Source organism: Agelaius tricolor, unplaced genomic scaffold, assembly GCF_023055355.1.
Source record: "Agelaius tricolor isolate 1412-34295 unplaced genomic scaffold, bAgeTri1.0.p SCAF_15, whole genome shotgun sequence".
In the NCBI taxonomy this organism is placed as follows: domain Eukaryota; kingdom Metazoa; phylum Chordata; class Aves; order Passeriformes; family Icteridae; genus Agelaius; species Agelaius tricolor.
In genome coordinates, this window is record NW_027269275.1 from 12,488,194 (window position 1) to 12,509,824 (window position 21,631).

Below are 21,631 nucleotides of genomic sequence, written 5' to 3' on the forward strand. Positions count from 1 at the left end.
AGTCCCACCAGTTTTAGTGTCCTGTTGTTGAAATGAAACTCTTGTGCCATGACATATCTGAGTCTGGCTCTCGTGTACAACTGGTACCCAGAGCAATAAAAGCTGCTCCCTGCCCTCCTGGAGAAGGTTCCCAGGTGCAGATTGCAGGCCAGCCCCCCACTCACCAGTGGTAGTATTTAAAGCGTGGCCGCCAGTTCGGGGTTCGCAGAAGTGTCTGCACTGCGCATGCAAGATTAACAAAGAGGTAACACATCAAGAAAAACCTGCAAAACAGAGTGCAAAACCTTTTAGCATGCACATTTATAGTTCCTGGCATATATTATGATTACATGATTGATTTCAAGTCAAAACCCCACTGCACTGTCCCATGCCCTGTACCCCTACCCCTCTGATTTTTATTAGCCTGAACTATTAGCATAAAGTAGCTGGAACAATTTTTTAATTGGATCAAGTTAGATCTGTTCACAGCATAATGCTGTCATTGTTCTGTGATTAAAATGGGTTTTTTTTAAAACCAAATAAAAACATAGTAAAAACTTGCTTATTCGCAGAATACTCCAGAACAGAAACAAATAGATTTATATGTAGAGCCTGAAGTCAGAGGATTCATAGAAATTACAGATGTGGAACTCAGGCTCTGGAAATCTGCTTAACTGGTTTAAGATATAGTTCTGAAAGACAACCAAACTAGCAAAACTCAAGAGCATTTCTACCCCCTATGAGACAGCAACCAGGCTGTTTCTTACATTGAGAGAATTGGAGCCACCATGTCAAGTGAAGCAATAAGGATTCCCAGCTCAGCAATTAATGCTGTTAACAGAAGAGCCCACGTTGGTTCACCATTCGCTTTTCCATGACCAAAGATCTGAAGAAACAGAAACATTAAGCAAATCCTCCTGGTATTTCATAAGGTTGTAATTGGAAAAAAGAAAATTATATTTTTTTAAATCAACAGTAATTCTCTTACATACTTCCTTCTCTAGAGTAAGAAGTCAAATTATTCTAACGGCTTGCCATGCTTTACAAAATTAGATGTTCAACTTCTAGAAAAAAATTACCCCATAAGTCTAGTTAAAAACTCTTCAAAGTATTCTTTGTTTCCAACAAAAGCAAAAAACCCATCAAAATAAAAAATACTGCCCCTCCCTTCAGCGCTGGGCAAAGTGGGGAGAATAAATCTGATTTTAAGGGCACGAAGTCAGTCAGTGTGGGCAGCTGGCGAGGCAGCAGGGCCGGCAGCCCGCGCAGGTACCCACCCAGAGGAAGGGGATGATGTTGTCCTTGGCGATGGCCTGCAGCAGCCGGGGGGCCCCAGTCAGGCTCTGCAGCCCCGCCCCGCAGGTGGAGAAGAAGGAGCCGATGACGATGACCCAGGGCGAGGGCCAGGACAGCGTCCCCACCACCAGGTTCCTGTTCACAGCATCGCCGAACCTGCAGCGGCAACACACCCGCTCTCGTACCCCAAGGACCGCTTTGAGACTCATCCTTGGGGCTTTCAGGGCACTTTTAGCATGTCATTTAAATACTATTATTAATAATATAATAGTTTAATTGGTATGTTAATATTTAATATCATGCATATTTAATTAATATTTTGATATCGTATTTTAATATGTTATAGTGTATTGTTAATAACACTATATTATTTTCTTAACTAGAGAACACAGAAAGTAGCAAATAATCTCATATCTAATCAAATATATCTAAGCAAATAATCAAATATCTCTGATGTACAGATTGGAAGTGTCTGCAGCTTGGTTTCAACATTTCTTTTCATTACACATATTTTAAAATTCTTGTATTATTATCACAAAAAGGCAAGAACTAAGACAGAGGATGGAAAATCTGAGGGTGCCATGCCAGAAAATATCAAATGGAATACAAGAAGATTCCAAAAACTGTGGTCACACTTTACATACAAGTATGGTTTAAAAGGCACCCAGAAGTAAATATTTTTTTAATTAAAAATACACCTTAAAATCACTTCAAAGAAAAGGCTTTTTTTTTTTTAGAAAAAGGAACTAAAATTTATGAATTCTCCCATTAAACTCTCCCTTCATCTTAATGTTTCACTGCAACCTAAAAAACAAAAAAATCTCAAAGTACACCACCATTAATTAAAAAGAAAAAAACAACAAGGAGAGGAGTGGGGCACACAGAGAAAACAGGCAAGAACACACCTACACTGTAAAAAAAGTAAAACAATGGAGAGCACTAAAGCAGTAACACTTACTTATCTCTCAGGACAACACCTTCTATGCAGGCTCCAAATAATAACACACAACTGAAGTCTGGAGGACAGAGTGTGCTAAGGAAGCAGAATTTATTTAGACATGGCAGATGAAAGCATTGTGGAAAGGACAGTATGTGCCTCCATCCTGTGGCACTTGCACTCCAGCTTCTCCACAAGTACATGGTAAAGCTGGCAAGGAAATTAATGTCTCCCTGCTCACATGCACCTCCTAATGTTACAGAGAAAGCTTCTTCTAAGTTTCAGTTTTTGAAAAGGACAAGTTTAAATGCTATGAAAAAGGAGAAAAAAATCAAATGAACCATTTTTATACTAAAATGTCAATTTAATCTTCTGCTGATATTAATACAGAATTATTAATACTAATACAGAAGCTGATATTAAAATCTTGCTTTTCTCTCTCCTTCTCCTGTGTCTGATATTTTGAACTACAGCAAACCATTACCTTGCACATTCTTTTTTTTTAATCTCTGCTGGCATTCACATCACCAATAAGTCTTTGGCTATCAGGTTTGTTTGTTTGTTATTAACTGTACTGCTTCAGCATTGAGGAGTACAAAATACCTCAGGCTTGTTGGATCTGGCATTCCAGTAAAGTTTTTGACCTTGTGAATAAAGTTCACACAAATGGTTAAATCTTGAATTCTACCCCTGAAATGCAACTAATAAGTTACAAACTGCAATTACAGGAGAAACATTGCTCCTGAAAGTGACAGTGTCACCCTGGTGTGGCATGAACAGGGACACATCCAGATCCAGTCACCCACTGGGTGAGGCCAGAGCTGCCAGCAGAGCTGGGGGTTAAGCCTGTGACCTCTTTTAATATTTATTACATCCACAGGAAATGCTGACTTCTTGGTACAGGGTCAGTTCCCAAAGTGACAGCAGGGACATGCTGCATTCCTGAAGAGCTGGGACAAGCAAGATGCATCCTGATTTACAGCTTGGCAAAAAACCAGGAATGAAACAGCATAATTTTCAAAACAGTCACCATCTCAGCCAGCTGCCCTTTGGATGAAAATGATTCACCCAAAGGGTGAAAAAGAAAGCTCTTTTGATTTTTTTTCTATGTTGATAAATTGTCCTTTAGGATACCAAGAGCTAGATAAAGCTGAAAGATCTTGGCTCATCTCTTCTTGAGCAGGAGAGCAGAGATGAAGACAGTCTTTCTTAAGCAAAGCTCCTGTTCTCCTAAGCCCTGAAGAGCTGAAAAAACACTTGGGAACATTGTCTAATTTCTGAATCCAGTTTATCTTGTTCTAAAATGTTCAAGAGAACCTATACTCCTTAACGTCACTCCAAAGAAAAGGCTTTTTTAATAGAAAACAGAACTGAAATTTATGAACTCTACCATTAAAGACTCCCCTCATCTTAATGTTTCACTGCAACCTTAAAAAAAAATCTCCAAGTACACCACCAGCATGAAAAGCTAGAGATCACTGTGTAGCAAAGAACAGCAATGGGAATGCAAAAGAAAAGAACCCACCACAAAAAAGGGGATGGAAAGTTACAGGATAATAATTACAATTCTTTCAGCTCTAGGATTAATGTTCTGTTGTTTTGGGGTTTTTCCCCCACTGGCCAATCATACTTGCACTGATAATTTGGTGAGCTGAAAGCAGTTCCAGGAATCAGATACAATGTCCCAGCAGTCCAGTAATTTGAAAAGGATACAGACTAGTGATGTGGTGACAATGGCAAGAATTGTTCCAACAGGGATGGACTTCTGTGCATCTTTGAGGTCCCCTGATCTGTTTGAACCAGCCATGATACCTGAAAGCACATTTTGGTAAGATCTGAGGGCAGGAGGAAGCTCAGAGCCCCAGCAGGTCCCTCATGCCAGCATTCTCACCAGTCACTGAAGGGAAGAAGATGCCAACGAGCACCATGAAGGACGTGGTGATATCTGAGAGCACGTACAGGTGCAGGTTGTTCTTCTGGCCTGCCACATCCACAGAGGGCTGATGTGCCCTCTCCAGTATCTCTCCTTTCTCCAAATAATTGCTCCATAAGTTGTCTTCAAGGTTATTATCACACCACAGAAAAGAAAAGCATGTTTCAGTTCAAACCTGTTCTCATTATAATGGGTTTACAACTGAAAATTATAAATGCAATTCAGTGATCAACACAGGAAAACCACAAACATGTATCAATAGTCTATAGAAGTCTAAGCAACTTAAACTTTATTATTACTAAATGTAACATCCTTTTAACCTCATACCTGCTTCAACCAAAGGAAATACACTGAATATTTTTATGAGCCACCACACAACACAGTAGCTCAGAGAATACAAAGCAATATCAACCAGTTTTCTGGACAGAAATGGGCTTGTTCTTCAGTCAGTGGAAGAATTACAGAACTATATGTTTGGCATTTGAAATTTCACTAACAAATGCTGAGCCTTCTTGTAATCTTAGAAACCAGGCTGCTGGTTTGTGTGGAAATGGGAACCTCTGGCACTCAGCACCTGCTCTCTGGTGTTCATTTCAATAATGAACACTTTTCAATTATACTTTATTCAGGGGTGGGTAAAGAAGGAGACACATTATTTCTATACAAGTACCCTTATCTTTCAGGGCATAATGTTAACCTGTCTAAAGAAGAGAGCTGTCACTATAGAGTTCTGAAAAATTTTAATAACTTTTTCATGTTAGTATAACTTAAAATTACAGCTGACTTCATACTGAAATTATGAGATGAACAAGGGAAATTTAATTAATTTTACAGGACACAAGTACTGTATCAGCACAAAAGTTCCATCCCCTCTTTTTAAAGGTTATAAGACTTTCTATATTGAAGATCATTTTCTTCACTGTAATTACATTTCTTCATTCCTTTTTTCCTAACCAGCAGGGAAGAGTTTGACCCATTTCAGCTGCTCAGCATGCCTCCTCTTTAAGGGGGAAAAAAGCTTCTACCATACCTATTAAAATGCCACTAGCAGCTCCTGGAATTCCTGCTATCTCCGAGACATTGTTCATTAGGAAATATTCATCACAGTGCTCCGTGGTTAGGTTTGTGCTGTGGCAGAAGAGTTCCCAAAGCTTGGAGGCCACAGTCATGTTATCCTTAACTACAGTTTTGGCACAAACATCAAACTGATCTCTTGACAGAGTCCTGTTGCCCAACATGCAAATCCTGGAAGGGAAACATGAACACTAGAGTTATTGAATGTAAATGGGAAAATTAAATCCACACTTATCCATACTTATTCTTTTATATCATGTGGAAACTTCCAGTGACTCTACTGTGCTACATCATTTCTCACCTCCAAAAGGATGGTGGTAGCACAACAAAGACTGTATCTGTTCCCTTTAAGGGCCAGAAATACAAAGCTACTTTTTTGATTTATGGAATTTGATTGATTTATGTTGAACAATAAAAGGGAACAGTTAGGTCAACTTTTGGTTTTTTTGTTGTTTGGCATTGGTTTCTCTTTTTTTATTAAACAGAACTACTGGAGTGGAAGAAATGTGAAGAGTACTAGAATTAAAATTACTACATATTTAGAATATCTAAAGATATTTGGAATCTCATTAGCCCAGTTTCTACACTGCAACACTTGAATTGCAATATAGACATTTTGGATTCAAAATTAGGAACATATATTAAAATCCCAATAAGCAAAAGTTCTTCTTGTCAGCAGATACTGTCTTTAATTGCTAAAATCCTCCACTGCCTGTTGTATTTCATCTAACCACAAACATCATTTATTTCAGCATTGAAAAACTTCTAATCCACTTGTCTAAAGACAATTCCACCAGATAGTGATGTAATGTAACAGCTTCATGCTCCTAAAAGCTCATTTAGCTTTTCTTCCCACTGTCAGAAAACACCCACAGGAAAATAAAGCTTCTTTAATTTTAATTAATTATAATTCCATTTTAATTGTTTCACAGGTCCTATTTATCACTGAAGACACAAAAACAAGGGCTGTTTTTGCACGTTTGCAAGCCTGTGAACTGTAACTTCCAAGAAGCCTTTCCCTATAAAATTAAAAATAAATACACTATCCTGTTACTTCAGAGAAAAAAAAAAAAAAAAAGGATTACACTCCAAGAAGAGAGATAGGGAAAACATTCAAGAACAATCTAAGAGATAATAAGAGGGATGTAGAGACATTGTTTTACTTTTACTCCTGTAAACCTTCACTGTTGTAAAACACTATAATCATTGGGCCTTAAATATCCAAAGGGAACACTTGAGGGCTGCAAGCACTGAGTTATGGTCAAAGCATTTCAAAATGTGAATAATTATGCAGATCCAACTCCCCTATTTCCATTCCATTCATCTCTTGTCAGCAGCATCAGAAAACAGTTTGCATTCCTGGTAAAACACATACATCCACATTAGTGCTGCCCCAGCTCTGAGCTGAAGGAGCTGATTCCAACACGCCAAGGAGCTCCTGCTGGGTGCAGGGCAGGCTCCTCACAGACAGGGAAAGCTCTTGTGGAGCCTCACACAGCCCCACATCACACTCCCAAGAGGCGCCCAGTTTCTCAGCAAGGAGTTGACCACACCAGGAATTTCCAGCCACAAAAGCAGTGTGTGGTGTCTGAGTGGCTGTGGAAAAGGGACCTGCCAAACTGCTCCCTAAGAGCTCACAAATAACCCAGCAACACCATCACTCCAACCCCAACAGCTGCAGGCCAAGAGACTGGATTGGCTTTGCAAGAAGCAGAGCAGTGTCAGCCTCCATCAGCCTCACCACGAGACTTCCTTCTACCAAAACAGTATAAAAAGTGTAATAACATGTTCATTTTAGCCTGAGAAACTTCAGTTCCATGAGTTCTGCACACTGTCATTAAACACAGCTAAAAATATTGGAAGTAATTCACAAAAAAACATTGTATCAGGCACAAGCTTCAAGTAACCTACATGAAAGTAACCAACTTCCAGACCCACATCCAGAAAGGTTACTCACGGAAATTCAGGTGGATCAAAGATGGACTTGATAGCTCCAGCATAAATGGACAGGATGGATATCACTACACAGGCCAAGAAGAGGGAAGCAAATTTGTTGACATATTTCACACCTACAAACACCACCACTGCCATCAGGATGAGGAACACGGTGCCATAGACCCTCATGTTGTTCAGCATGGCACTGGATGCATCGTGGGCATCAGAGGGATGAAAAATTGCTGCTTGTGGCACAATATATGTCTGGAGCAAAGAGAAAGCAAAGTGAGCTGGAGGAACACCAGCACAGAACTCTATGTTATAACTAGTTAACTAGTTAATTAACTAGTTATTAACTGCTTAAATAACTTCAGTATTTAAGCTCCACAGTTGGAAGACTACAGAAGTGACAGCTAAAATCAAAGGCAATACAGCCAATAGGAAAACATCTGCTTTTTTAGTAGTGACCAACTACAGTCACTGCCACTTTTTAGGGTATTTTAAGGTATTCAACAGTGCATATGTAGATTGGGAATGTGTACTGTACTAGAAATGTAAATCACTTTGCATTCTGCAGCATGCTCTTCACTGGGAATCTTTTACAGGAAAAGTCAAGAGATAACAGCCCTTTCTATGTCAGCAGTACAACTGAGCCACCTCTATCAAAGCTGAGCATGAGCCCTGCATTAGGGCACTTTCATCTGTCTTGTCAGAAGAGCTCCCAGTCCACTCAGTGTGTGCAGCTTCCAAAGGGAAGCACCAGAGGTAAAGAACTGCACACCAAGGAACTGGAGACCTTCCAGTCTCTTCTTGTTAATGTGTATGCAAATATGGGACAAGAGTACTGGGGCACTTTCTGTATGTTATTTGTCTTTAAAGCAGGATTACTCTGGTACTACTCACCAATAAAATCTCAATGGCACCAAGGATATACATGGCTCCTGCAAATGTTGTTCCCAAATAAAAACACAGCCCTACAGCTCCACCAAACTCTGGGCCCAACGACCTAGATATCATGAAATAGGAGCCACCAGCTGTGAAACAAGAACAGTGATAGCAAAATTATAATTTATTGCTATAAATGTTTAAATATTCACAAAAAGAATACCACAGAATTATATACATTGTATCAGCTATTTAGAGGCTCAACTGAAGTATCATTTTTGCTGGCACATGAGTAAAAGCCAAATAAATTGATCTTTAGCTTGATTGATAACAAGAAGAAATATTAGATATTAATTTAGGATCTGTATTCTGGATTAAGCAAATTTCTCTAGAATAACACCATGTTAACAGCTTATAGCAACTTAGGTTTTGAGGGTTTTTTTTACCTTTTAACACAACTGAGACACTTGCTAACCACACTTACCTGGAACAACACCATTCGTGGCAATTGCACTCATTGATATGGTTGTCAACATAGTCTGGAGAACACAGGAAAAGGAAGCAGTTGTGTCAACACCATTTTTTAAAACATAATTTATTTCTTGATAAAATAAGCTGCCTCTGCATATATGATACAGCATTTCTATTTATTCTGCCTCTCACTATCTAAAAGAAAATAAGGGCAGCAGGAATTTAATCACTGAGCTGTTGAGACTTCTGTTTGAGAGATGGCCCCTGCTTTATCAGGTCCAGCAGTGGGTGTCTGCAGACAAAGCAAGATAAGGGAATGCAGGTGTTCCTCCATCTGCAGAGCTGCGATTCCCACCAAGGCTGGTCCAGCAAAGCAGGCAGCCCACACCTGGGGCAGGCATGGAAAACAGCTATTTGCTGAACAAACACTATCTGTAAGACTGCATTTACACTACAGTTTGCCAGTTTAGAAGTAACAGTAAAAAAAAAAAAAAAAATCCTGCAGCTACGAACATGGCAAAAGTGCCTGACGTAAATCTGACTTTTCTTTATACAAACACCTACAATGCTGCCTCCCCAAGTTTCCCAGTAGTTTCACAGAGGTTTTGTCACATGCATTATTGTACCTAAGTACTTACACAACAGCAGCAAAGCAATACAATCAGGAAGGACTGAAGAACTCCAGCCATTCCCACCATCCAAGTCAGCCGAAGGAAGAGAATGACCCCGAAGATATTCTGCATGCATGGCAGATACACCCCCATCAGGGTGCCCATGCTGGGTGACTGGAAAAAAAAATTATATTCTTTAACTGAAATTATTCAAAGCAGAGGTAACCAAAAAGGCCTTGAAGTTCATTTTTTTAAAGGATAGAAACCTGGGAAACCTAAGGTAGACACACTCAAATAGTGTTGTGCAGGACTTCAACAAAATACAACATAAACTCCAAAATCATGAATTTCTGAACAAAATGCTGTCCCTGTCACATACTTAACTAATTAACCTCAATATTTAACACTGACTAGTAACGACAGGAGATACATTTATTTGGTTTTTTGTAGACCCATAGAATTTACAATATGAAACATGTCAAGTGCTGCAGACCCCAAGACAGATCCTTACCTACTGCCCAGAGTTCACAAATTAGTTTCAAGGAAAACATACTTTTGTCATGTTACAACTAGAAAAGATTTGGAACCAATATGGAGACATGGATAATGTATTTTCTTCCATGTTATACATTTCATTTAAAACTAATGGTTCTACCCTTTCTTAAGTTCAATGTCAGCATCAGACTCTGAATTCTTTTGTCAGTGACTGAGAAAACACAAGTTACATGACTTCACAGGAACTGCACCTGACTGGCCTTCAACACAGCATCCTGCAGAAAAATCATCCAAAATAATGGCATCACAATGCCACTGGTGAGGACTTTATTCCAAGGAATATAAAAATGTTTGTTGCATTGGTGTACCTGGCACCAGCAGCATTTCAGAGTCTAAATCTCTGTGGTTTCCTGCCAAGATATTCCATTGCTTCTGCTTTTTAAGGTTTCGTTTTGCACTTAAAATTATACTGAATTCTAAAACACAGGGGGAATAGAGTGTCACTTCTGAAAGGCTCATCCTTTTTCATACTCCCTTCTATAAATAAACATGAATTCCAAAACACATTACATAGACAGCATTTAAAGAAGCCGTTGAACCATCATTCAAATGAGAAGGATATTAAAGGGAGATGACAAAACTTGTTCAAATTTGACTCCACACAGGATTAGCTAGGTGCAACAATAAATAGCACTTTTATAGACAAATGAAGTCATGAACCCAAAGCAACAGTATATAAGACAAGCAATAAAATGGGTGCCAAAAACTTTACATAAGGTAATTCAAGAGTGTATTTCATTACACAAAGCAAAACCCTTAAAGAATCACATGTTTAACATCACCAGGTCAAAAGCAACCAAGGAATTTAGTGCTTCAACTTGCAATTACATGTTACAATCCAGAATTTCCTCATCTGCACTAGAAACCTGCCCTGCCAGACATGAAACAAAACCGTGCCCAAGAACATGATCTGAACTGTTCTTCATTAGAAGTGCCAGGAGCTGCTGGCTGAATTTTTTGAAGTCAGCTTTGAATTCCTTGACTAAAACTGAAACAGATCCATCAGACTTCTCTCATACACACCAGAGCTCAGGTGAACCTCCTGAAGGAAAGTGGATGAAGAATCTTGTGCTGAGGGTTTGCAGGGGAGTTACCCTATGAGACCTGCAAGCACAGGCCAGAGCTGTTCCTCAGCTGTTCCAGTGCCACAGTACCAAAACAAATTAATTCCCTAAACCATCACCTGCCATTGTTTACAAATTACCATCCTAAATATCTAACCTGATCAGCTTTGCCAGGACTATGTATGAGGAAAAAATGAATTGTTGTCAGAAATGACACATGTTACATAAGTGTCCTGATCAGGGCAAGGTAAGGATTTTTTACTGAGTTATTCCACTGCTATAATTGAGGAGGATCTTCATGGAGTATTATTTACAGTGTACTTGCTTCCTCAAGGAAAGGAAGGTGTAGATACTTTTGATTCCAACACTTTCATCTGATTTACACTGTGTCTTTAACCCCATAAACATAAATTCAGAAAGGAATTAATAGACATTGCTCAGCACAGGGGCTTCCCACTGCCACTTTGCCTCTCAGGGACACATTCCACACAATTTTATCAGCATCTATGTGACCATTCATCCATCAGTCCCTCCCTCACAACATCTCTGAGCCCATCAGGTGAATTTATCAGATATGTGACTATCTCAGGATAAAGCAGTTAATGAGTTTGTCAAAACTGGCATCTGGGAAAAGAAGCCCATCCTGTTGCTCCTCCACAGGAGAAGTAAATACACCATGGTTTTTGGGTTTTCTACATGTCAGTCCTCCACACACTAGGAAAGCAGCTGAGATTTCTGCCTGCCCTTTACACCTGCTTCCTCTGCATGAGAATCCACTTCAGCTCAGCTCTTTCCTACCTTCTGCCCTATGTGGTCCCTGCAGCTTTGCTCCACTGCTCCATTATCTTCTCCCCACCCTCCCAAATGGCCTCTCAAGCCTATCAAGTTACAAGCTCACTTCAACCACAGAGGAAGAGAAATTGTGCATTAGTTGTCCACTTGTGAGACCACTGCAGAGCAGAGCAGCCTAGGAAATGCCCAAGGGTCTGCTCAAGCAAGTATCACTAACTGTATCTCAGGCCTAAGAGTTTAGTCTGGATTATTTTACCCAATGGAAAAGTTACTCATAAGCAAGAACGATTTACAAATATTACTTGAAGCAGCTTGTTCACAGAAATATTTAACACCAGTAATCTACAGTGACTTGATTCTTTTTTTCATCACTAAATGATACTAAACCAGTGCTGAAGTTTCAACAGAATGTGACCTTAAACAAGGGTATTATTATGTTCAGCCTCAACAGCAACCACATGAAAAAATGTAACACCCCATGCTGCATGAAGGAAATGAAAGAAAGACAATTTGAAGAACACCATTTTAGAACAACCCAGAAGGGACAGAAAAATCTCAAAAACAGGCTCAATTTCAGTGATGTAGATCATGTTTCTGTTCACTCTCATCAGCTGCAGACACATAATTTATGTAAATATTGATCTGAGTCTGAAGGACACTATTTCCATTGTGCCAGTGTGATGGGTTATTAAAGCCCTTGGCTGCAGGGCTGAGGGACATTGATCAGCAATGACAGCTCTCATGGTGCTCTCTAGCATGAGGACAGACAGCAGCACTGCCTTGAAATTAACTGCCTTGTTAAAGATACATGAACAAAAACAGTTTGTCTAATTTTTTCCATCATGAGAAGGGGATACTTCTATAGCACTGTGACTGTTAAGTGACTTATTGCAAAACTGTGTTTAGAAAAGAAAAAGCAACCCAATTTCCACCTTATTACATTGGGGTTGTGTCAATTTTACCTGATATGTGCCTAACAGAGAATGCTACTACCAAAAATATTTAGTGGGGTCACTGAAAGAAGATAAATGTTCATATCAAGATGTCTTGCACTGAAATGAATTTGAAAGGATGTGATTTGGCAGGCAGGGCTGTGCTAGGTCCCAAAAGTCCTCACTGAGAGACCTGCCTTACCTGCTCAGAGAATTACAGTCACTTGCTGAAAGGATTGCTTTCCTCAGTTCATTTTTAAATATCAGATCTAGAGCCTGCTCACCTGCCTTGCTCCAGCTCTTGCCTGTGAGATGCCAACTCCAGCAAGTGACAGGCAGGTCACTCCTTGTCACACCAGCTGAGCACACCCAGGGCAGCAGCACCAAGGGAGGGTTAACAGGGGTTTATCCACCAAGGGAGGGTTAACAGGGGTTTATCCACTTCAAACAGAGCTGCTGGGGCTGGAATGCACTGCCAGGCTTCTGTTCTCATGCTCAGATGGAAAGGACAAGGTAACAGCAGCACAGTGATTTATACTGCACAGATGACTAAAGAGAATTATGTAGAAGAACCCTGTTTGCACTGTTTCTGAATACCTTCAATCCATACCCTTGTCCAGTTACTGCTTTGAAATTTCCTGTGTTTAATGATTATAATTATTGGCCAAGGTTTTCAGTCGTCTTATATTCTGCATGATGGCTAAAATTTTATATTGCTTATGGCAAGAGAGGGAGAAGAAATTCAAGCTGCAGTTATGATATTGCAGCTGATGTAATTTATCCCAGAGACAGACATGCAGACAAAGGTTTGCCTAAGGAAACTGCAGTGTTTACACAGAAAACACTGAGATATTAATACAGCTTGATACTGTCACTTTTGGAAAGGTCACCAAGCCCATCCTACAAAAACATCTGAGAAGTCTGTGAACACACATTTCTGGGACATGGGAAAGCATAATTCAGGAAAACACAGTTATTAAACCTGAACTCCATTTTGCCATAGAAGCAAAGCTTTAATAAAGATAATAGTCCTTTTTAATGGCAGTAAACAGCTTGAAAACAAGCAAGCATGAATCATACCTAAATGCAGAAATATTAACACCATACCATGCATGGTACTCCACCAGGGACTGAAAAGAAGTTCTCAATTTTCTGGTATTTGCCCCATTTTTACCTTGTGAAGTTTTATACACATTTGCTTTAACCAACTGTATACTGCAGTCCCATTGCCAAATTCTCCCAATCCTTTTTCTATCAGGGAAGCAAGGGACTAACTTCCAGATTGCTCTGCAGCTTACCCTGGTATTCTGGTCAGTCAATTAATAAGGGAATAAAGAGCAAAAGTGATCAGAACTTCCTCAAAATCTCAACAACTGTATCTATTGTATCTTCCACCATTCTACTTTTGTCAGGGAAATAATCAATCTGCTTCTGACAGCAAGAGGATGAAAATTATTTTAGATTATGAAATAATACCATATTAGAAGCTGATGCCTGACATTATTCCCACCAAAAGCATGCTAAAACAGAGATGCAGCTGACATTCCTCATTAGTACTGTGAAGGTAAAAACTTTGGACAAGACTCAGCCATTAATATAATAGCAAGTACCACACAAAAGAAAATCATAACTAAAATGTTTAAATTATTTTTTTAATGTCAGCTTATAGGACCAGAATGCAGCTACTTCACCCAGGTGACCTTAGCTCAGTCCTCTCATGATGTAAAATTGACCACAATATTGCAGCACTTTCAGTGGATGTGGTCTCAAATAAAATTGAATTTTATGCTTCACGTTGACAAAAGAATTTTGTTATCCCAAGAGTAAAACTGCAGAGTAAGGGCATTCAGCATGGGGTAACATGCTTGCTCCTTGAGAGCACAATTGGTTTGCAACATTATCACTGCCATCTCTTTCTGAAATGGCTCAAGCTTTGGAGGGCAGTGCCAGAAAACCAGCAGAATTCAAGTGCTATCTTCGCTTTTTTGGAAACCTTGCTTTTGACAGAACTTGTAAACAAACTGACAGGCCTGCAAGCCATAAAATGCAAGCACACCACTTGCAGGTGCAGCAGTAACCAAAGCACCTGCAGCTGTGCCAGAGGGGAGAGGAGCAGTTAAACACTGCCCTCCTGATAGAAATCAGCTACCAACAATCCAACCTCACCTGCTGCAGCCATTCCAGGGCCAGCCCCGTGGGTCAACCATCTACATGCAGATGCTTTGGGGCAGAATTCAGTTGCCTAAGTGCCTGACACCAGAATGACTCCTGAGCTGCCCCGGGGTGTCCAATCTGAGCTCCACCCTCCACTCCAGACAGGTGTTGTCTTCTGCAAACCCTGTGTCATTGCCTACCAGCCTTGCAGAGATGTGTCAGATACCACTGGGCAGCTAAAACAGCACCAGGAAAAAGCTGGGGGGTTGTTAAGTTTTTTATTTGTAGCCCACTGAAAGCCTTCTTATCTAAATGCACACCAAGCACAGGGAATTGCCCTGCAGTGCAGCTGTACCCACCACATCTGCCCCAGCTCCTGTAACACCCTACAGCTTCTGTGGCATTTCTTTGCAACATTGTCATGGCTCCTCAGAGAGGTTAAGAACAAGCAAAAGGGAGGCCAGTCCCCCAAAAATCCCACAGGGAATCCTCAGTTTTGGCCATGGAGAGAATCTTTGCTTACTTTTGATACTTTCTTCTTCGATCCATCAGTACTTTCTGCTTCTTCATGTTCCTTGACACCTTGAGTGAGATTTGTGTAGTTGACCAACTTGCCAAGCAGAGATGACACTTTTGGTCGTATATCAAGCTCCTCCTGTGGAAGAAGACAACAAGTCAACTTCTGCAGTTCACAGCATTTCTGAAGAGTGGCTGGGATCACACCTTCCTAGGCATGCCTGAGGCTACCAGGGAACACACCAGAAAAATCATCCAGGAAATGACAATTTCACTGTGCCTCAACTGCTGGTGAGAGGTTTTAATTTTCTGAAAAGAAAAGGCCAAAATGTCTGCACCATGTGAATCATTCTCCTCAGGTGCTGAAAAGCATAATTACAGCAATGAAGAAGTCTGGGCCTTAGAACTGGGAGAAAATGAATGTGTAGCTTGCATGTATCCCCAATGTCAACTTACATCAAGGATACACTTTTAAAAAGGTCAAGCTGCCAAACAAATCAGAGATTTAGTGATTAAATTCTGCTTATTGTAGACATGTATGCACTGATGATTTTATTACATTTTCCAAACTACATTATCTAATTCATGTGGATCTAGACAAAATTCCCAAAAGCCACACGTATGGAGGGCCTCCCACCTTTACACTCAGCCCATCCAATTTTACTTCTGGTTTGGGGCAGGGGGGAGGAAAAAAGCCCCAGACCAAAATCATTCCTTTTCCCTTTCTCTTTAAAATTAAAGTCTTGCATGTCTGATAGCATAATAAGGAATTGCATGGTAAAGAGAAACAACTTTCCACACAGGAAATAAAAACCAATTGAGAAAGATTTCACTGTCTGCAGCTTTATCATATCTTTAGGTATCACCTTGAACAGCTTCTGGTGGGATCAGTAGCATGATGTGCTTTGTACATGATGCAGAAATGGACCCCAAATGGGGTCACCCCTGAAGGGATGACATGAGCCAAGCACCCCTTTTCATATTCCTTCCTGTGATCTGACCTGCAGCTGACATGTTTGAAAACCTGATTACAAATCCTTCCAGAAAGGGCTGAGACAAGATGTACCTCCTGTTCAGGAGAGCAGCATGGCCTTTGGGATCCTGGTGGATCCTCCTTTTACTTAGTGCCACAGAAGAGCCTGCACACCTGGTGTGGTCCTGTGCTATGGAAAAGGCCTCCAGCAGGAGTGTGCCCCTCCCTAATTCCAGGTGTTTACAGTTACACAGAGTTGTAACTCTGCCTCACAGACCTGGATGTCACCACACCTGAGCTCTGTCACACACAGGACCTCCCTGCCCACCGGTGCCCCTGACAACAGATGGACACCCACAGACAGGCAGGTGGGGGAGAAAGATGTGCTCAATCCCTTCCATCATGGAAGAGCCCAAATCACACTAGAAGTACAAAAACCAGCTAGAAATTACCTCAAACAAGGCCAGATTTCTATCATAGTAATCACCTCCCTTGCCAGCTTCTGAACTGTTCAGGAAAGGACTGTTTTCTTTATGGTTGCCATGACCTGTGAAGAAAAAAAAAAAGCAGGTTTTGATAAGCAGAGAATGATACTGTAACCTTGAAGAATGCATAGGGAAAAACTCCTTTGGTAAAATGAACATGTTTCTTTTTACTATCTCAAGTCATACAATGTTAACAATATCAAAGGTGTTACTCTCAAGGTAGAATTATTTCTATTTCTACTCCTCTGTTTCATTAAAATAGAATAACAAGTCACCTCAAAGTAAAATTTACAAGTAGGGTCACAGCTACAATGCTGTATTTGCCTTGTGTGTGCTCATACCTGTAACTGTTTTTATACAGAACAGTGGCAAGCACTGGGACAGCTCCTGTGCATTTAGGAATGACTGCTAATGGTAAGAGCAGCCTTTGAGCTGTGTGCCCAACCCAGTTAGATACATTTAGTAAGACTGAACACTTCAAAGACACATTCTGTAATGACAATACAAAACAGCTCCCAAAGCACCTTTTTAGTTCTTAAATGCTGTTGGTTTTTCACTACACCCACTAATCCCCAGCCATTCAACACCCTTACTGTGTTCTGAACATTTAAGCTGTGCATTCTTCAGGCTCCTTTTATACTCCTATATTAAAACCTAATATAATATACACTAAAATCAGAGCATTCCTATATGCAATGAACAATGTTAAAAAAAAAAAGAACATGGAAGATGAGTAGAGTTTCCTGTAGCAAGTAGTAACAAAAAGAAAAAAAAAAAAAAAAAAAACACCAAGGGCACTATAGTTTAAAACAACCTCTGAGGGGGAAAAAAATTAAATTGACTTCCATCTTCAAAATAAGTTCTTGGACCTATGTCTCCCATTACCCTCTGCTCAGCAAACAAAAATTCTTCTCTTTTGCCTGTACCTCTTCACTCCCTGCTCTCCCAGCCAATACAAATAAATTATTTCCAAGAGCATCTCCTTAAGAAAGGATTAATCCAAGAATACCTTTTTCTATTTACAAAAGATGTAACCACTACAGAAATTAAAAATGAAAGAAAAAGACATTATTATCTCAAATGAAAATACTACAAGTTAAAATACTCTACACTGAATACACCAAAAGCAAGAGATTGAATATCTGGATTTTTGGGTGTATCTTTTCAATGATTACAGTAATCAATTCAATAAGGCTACACTAAATTATTGTAATACAATTCAAGTGAAAATCTCTCTGCATTTTGAAATTTGAATCAACTTACAAAATTAACCTAACAGGCAAAGAGGAGTCCTCCCCTACACATAGTGATCAGCACAAACCACACTGTTACAAAAGTAATTGTTTTAAGCAAAAAAATTTTGAGAACATTCAGTCCTACTCTTATTGAGGGGAAGGCATGCATGGAAAGCAGCACAATTTTCTGGAAATTGCTGACAGGTGCTTTGAACAAAACTGTTGGAAAAACAATATTCACAAAGAACAGAGGGATTTTTAAGCTTCTGTAAGTAAATACTTAGCTGACCAAAAATATATGAAAAGAGCAGCCTATTGTGTTTATGTGCCCAGTGCCCTTCTCACAGCTCTGACAACTGACCCCAAAATGTTCATGAGCAGCTGCCTTGAACAAGGGGGCACAGCTTATTTGCTGACCCCACCTACACGTAGGAGATGCTCACTTTGCTGTAATTGTAGAATTTTTTACATTACTAGAAAAACATCAGTAAGCTTAACAACACAGCATCAAAATCAAACAGTTATCAACTTAAGCAAAGGTTAAAATCTGCAAAAACTGCTTGCTTGCTGTATTTGTTATGCCTATACTGGAATATACCAGATCAATTTTGCTGCAGTGTGCTGCAGTCCCCCCATCCTGTTGTGGTTAAAGCACATTTACAATTTTTGCTGAGGAAATGGAGTTATCTGCCATGCCCCTTTTACTCATTAAATTGGACACAAATGATGGTGCAAATTATGACATCAACAGAAATACTGTCTGCTTGATTCCTCAAGACTCTGGTCTCTGCAGTATCTTCTCCATTACATTTATTAAACACAGCAAGATCATGAGCAACTTTGGTTTGTTTCCTCAAGTCCTGTATTATACACTAGATTGGAAATTCAACTGTTCTGGTGACAATGTCTGAAATATCAGCCTGTTTTTTTATCACTGAGTGATTTTTAAATCAATTCTTTGCTGCCTGTTTTTTTATCACTGAGTGATTTTTAAATCAATTCTTTGCTGCCTTAGTTTTCCTCCTTCCATTGGGAACCCTACCTTATCACTGTCTCAAGTCAGCATAATGGGTGTTCTTTTACTTATAACACTTGGAGAAACTCTCAACCATTTTATGTACAAAATCCCACTGTTGCCAAGGTACATTCATACATTCCATCTCAGTTTTTTAAACAAGATTATAATTCTTTTACTCTTTCTAAATGCCCTTGTTACCATAATCCACATAACCTCTCCTTAGTTTAAAAAAAATTACTTCATACCATCTCCTTGAGCCTGACTTAAACTGAATCTTCAGCATGATTGTTATTATTTTTTAGATGCATCTTCATTTTACCACCAGCGAATTTTTCACAATTGATCTGTTCAGAAGACCTCTCTCTCTCTCTCTCTAAAGAACTTCCATCTTCTCTCTCATTCTTCATTTACATCTTCAATCATCACTCAGACCCTTCCCATTAGACTGTCCTTCCAAATCTGACCCCTTGGCATGCTGGCTTCATACACCATCCTGCACACAGGAAGCCCAAACTGAATAGAATATTCAGTAGAACTAGTGACTGGAAATATAGTATTGATTTTGCAATTGCTAGGGTACATTTTCTTCTAGATGGTTCAGATGATAGAGAAGTACTACTGGCTTTTTACCACATTCACAGCACCAGCTCCATTGTCCTGAAATAACATACCTATGAATTACTGCAGACAATGCAAAAATAAAAGTGAACTTTCCTGCTGACCTACTGAAGTGCCACTTTAAAGTCCCTCTCAAACACTGTACACTTTCCATAGGAAGTAAAGGAGTGTAAGTTTATATGCAAGTTCTTCACAGTGACATCCCAGTTCCACAAAGATAGAATAAGCAGAACTGGTGCTGCAGAGATGTGTGCTAATTCCAGACTACTGCATTGCTAACTTAAATACAGCTAATTAAATGACAGCCAAAAATCACTTTCACCACAGCTGCACATTCAATGCAATCCCTTCTTTACAGACATGTTCTAAATCAAAGCATTCCTCTCACTTTCTCTCTTCTCATATTGTGTTTCCATTCCAGGAGTAAAACCTCCAGCAAACAACCATTTCCTCAACAACAATCACAACTGTACTTTGACAAAACACACCAGAGACTACAGCACAGTGCAGAAAAAACTCTCCAGTACATTCCCTGTGCCAGTGAGCAAGAGCAGCAGCTTCAGAGAGACTTACTTGTGACTAGAAATATAGAATTGATATCATTCCCTGTGCCAGTGAGCAAGAGCAGCAGCTTCAGAGAGACTTACTTGTGACTGGAAATACAGAATTGATTTCATTCCCTGTGCCAGGGAGCAAGAGCAGCAGCTTCAGAGAGACTTACTTGTGACTGGAAATATAGAACTGATTTCATTCCCTGTGCCAGGGAGCAAGAGCAGCAGCTCCAGAGAGAGACTTACTTGTGACTGGAAATGTAGAATTGATTTCATTCCCTGTGCCAGTGAGCAAGAGCAGCAGCTCCAGAGAGACTTACTTGTGACTGGAAATACAGAACTGATTTCATTCCCTGTGCCAGTGAGCAAGAGCAGCAGCTCCAGAGAGACTTACTTGCACGGGAAGAGCGCGTTATCTCCATCAGCTTGGGGAGGGAGCGGATGTGACCTCGGAAAGCTACTCTGGGGAATTCCTGCCCCAGCTGCACCCGGGGACACTTCACATCCTGAGGCACCAAGTCTCCTGGGCAAGCACCATCCTGGGACATGTGCACACTGCTCCACATCCTTAGTTATCAAGTCTTTGGTCCTGGCCAGCAGCTATGGTGTTAGTTTTTTCATCATGCAAGATTGATTTGCAAGGAACATTGCTCAAAGAAGGAGCTAAGTACTCTGCAACAGAGAATAATTTATTTGCCTTAGTCCCTAATTAATCTCAAATGTTGAGGTATTCAAGCTGTATTCCAAGTAGGTTAATGTTTCCTCTTCACTTGTTTCATTGCTTCTCAGTCTTCATTATCTTTCAATAATTAAGGCATTTTATTTCTGAATGCTACCAGTTCTCTTCCAAACCAGATAATTCTATTTTCAAACACCGCATCAACTATATAGTTTATCTAAACATCTCCAGCAGAGTTCCCTGAACATTCTACTCCCCTACTCAGATATGGGCAGACGTCCAGAGAACAAGTTCCTCATCCTGTGGATAACCTGAGTTCCTTAAAACATCAGAGATGATCCATGGAACAAAACCTAAAACCCTCAAGTGTGCATGCTCCCACACATGCAAACACACATGCTCAGGAAACAGAATAAAATCAATAAATGGATGTCCAAACTTCTGCATCACAGCCAAGCAAAAACACTGTGACTAAACCGTAGCAGATATTCTACTGACTGGTTTTACTTTGCTCTTCTCCAAAAGGCTAATGTTGTCTTTACTAAAGAAAAATAAAATTAAGAAGTATTAAGAACACGGAGGACACTATTCATGCTACTGCTTTCCTTCTGGAAGAGGATTAGGCCAGACAGACACAGTTTCACTGCTTGACAATGCTGAATGCAAGCCTTTTGTGCAAGCCATTGTGTTTTCTTAAGTAACTGAGGGATGAAATCCAGAATTTAGAGAGAATGACAAACAAAAGACATACATGAAAGTAACTAAAAGACAGATTAGAGAGCATAAATGAAAGCTGAACAATTCAGCACAGTGATACATACTTTACACAATATTGTAGAGAAAAGACCAGGAAGCTTCACAATGATATGGCCTACTCTGCCAGACTAAAATAATCATTGAGAAGGTGGCAAGAGCAGTTGCATGACTTGACCTGTCGA

General features: G+C 40.0%; 1 protein-coding gene across 3 annotated transcripts in view; it reads right to left on the reverse strand.

Moving 5' to 3' along the window:
- SLC12A4 (solute carrier family 12 member 4) overlaps positions 1-21,631 on the reverse strand; it is a 47,445-nt gene that overhangs the window by 10,388 nt on the left and 15,426 nt on the right. For 2 of the 3 annotated variants that reach the window (XM_071440409.1, XM_071440410.1), the window contains exons 2-14: positions 16,560-16,654; positions 15,142-15,273; positions 9,149-9,295; positions 8,524-8,578; positions 8,058-8,188; positions 7,177-7,418; positions 5,176-5,390; positions 4,104-4,268; positions 3,926-4,024; positions 2,234-2,291; positions 1,257-1,431; positions 747-865; positions 165-263 (exon numbers count right to left, since the gene is read on the reverse strand). In XM_071440409.1, the coding sequence (XP_071296510.1) occupies positions 165-263; positions 747-865; positions 1,257-1,431; positions 2,234-2,291; positions 3,926-4,024; positions 4,104-4,268; positions 5,176-5,390; positions 7,177-7,418; positions 8,058-8,188; positions 8,524-8,578; positions 9,149-9,295; positions 15,142-15,273; positions 16,560-16,654 (1,732 nt within the window). Of the gene's footprint in view, positions 1-164; positions 264-746; positions 866-1,256; positions 1,432-2,233; positions 2,292-3,925; positions 4,025-4,103; positions 4,269-5,175; positions 5,391-7,176; positions 7,419-8,057; positions 8,189-8,523; positions 8,579-9,148; positions 9,296-15,141; positions 15,274-16,559; positions 16,655-20,408; positions 20,687-21,631 lie in introns of all 3 variants that reach the window. The other variant, XM_071440411.1, reaches the window with a different exon arrangement.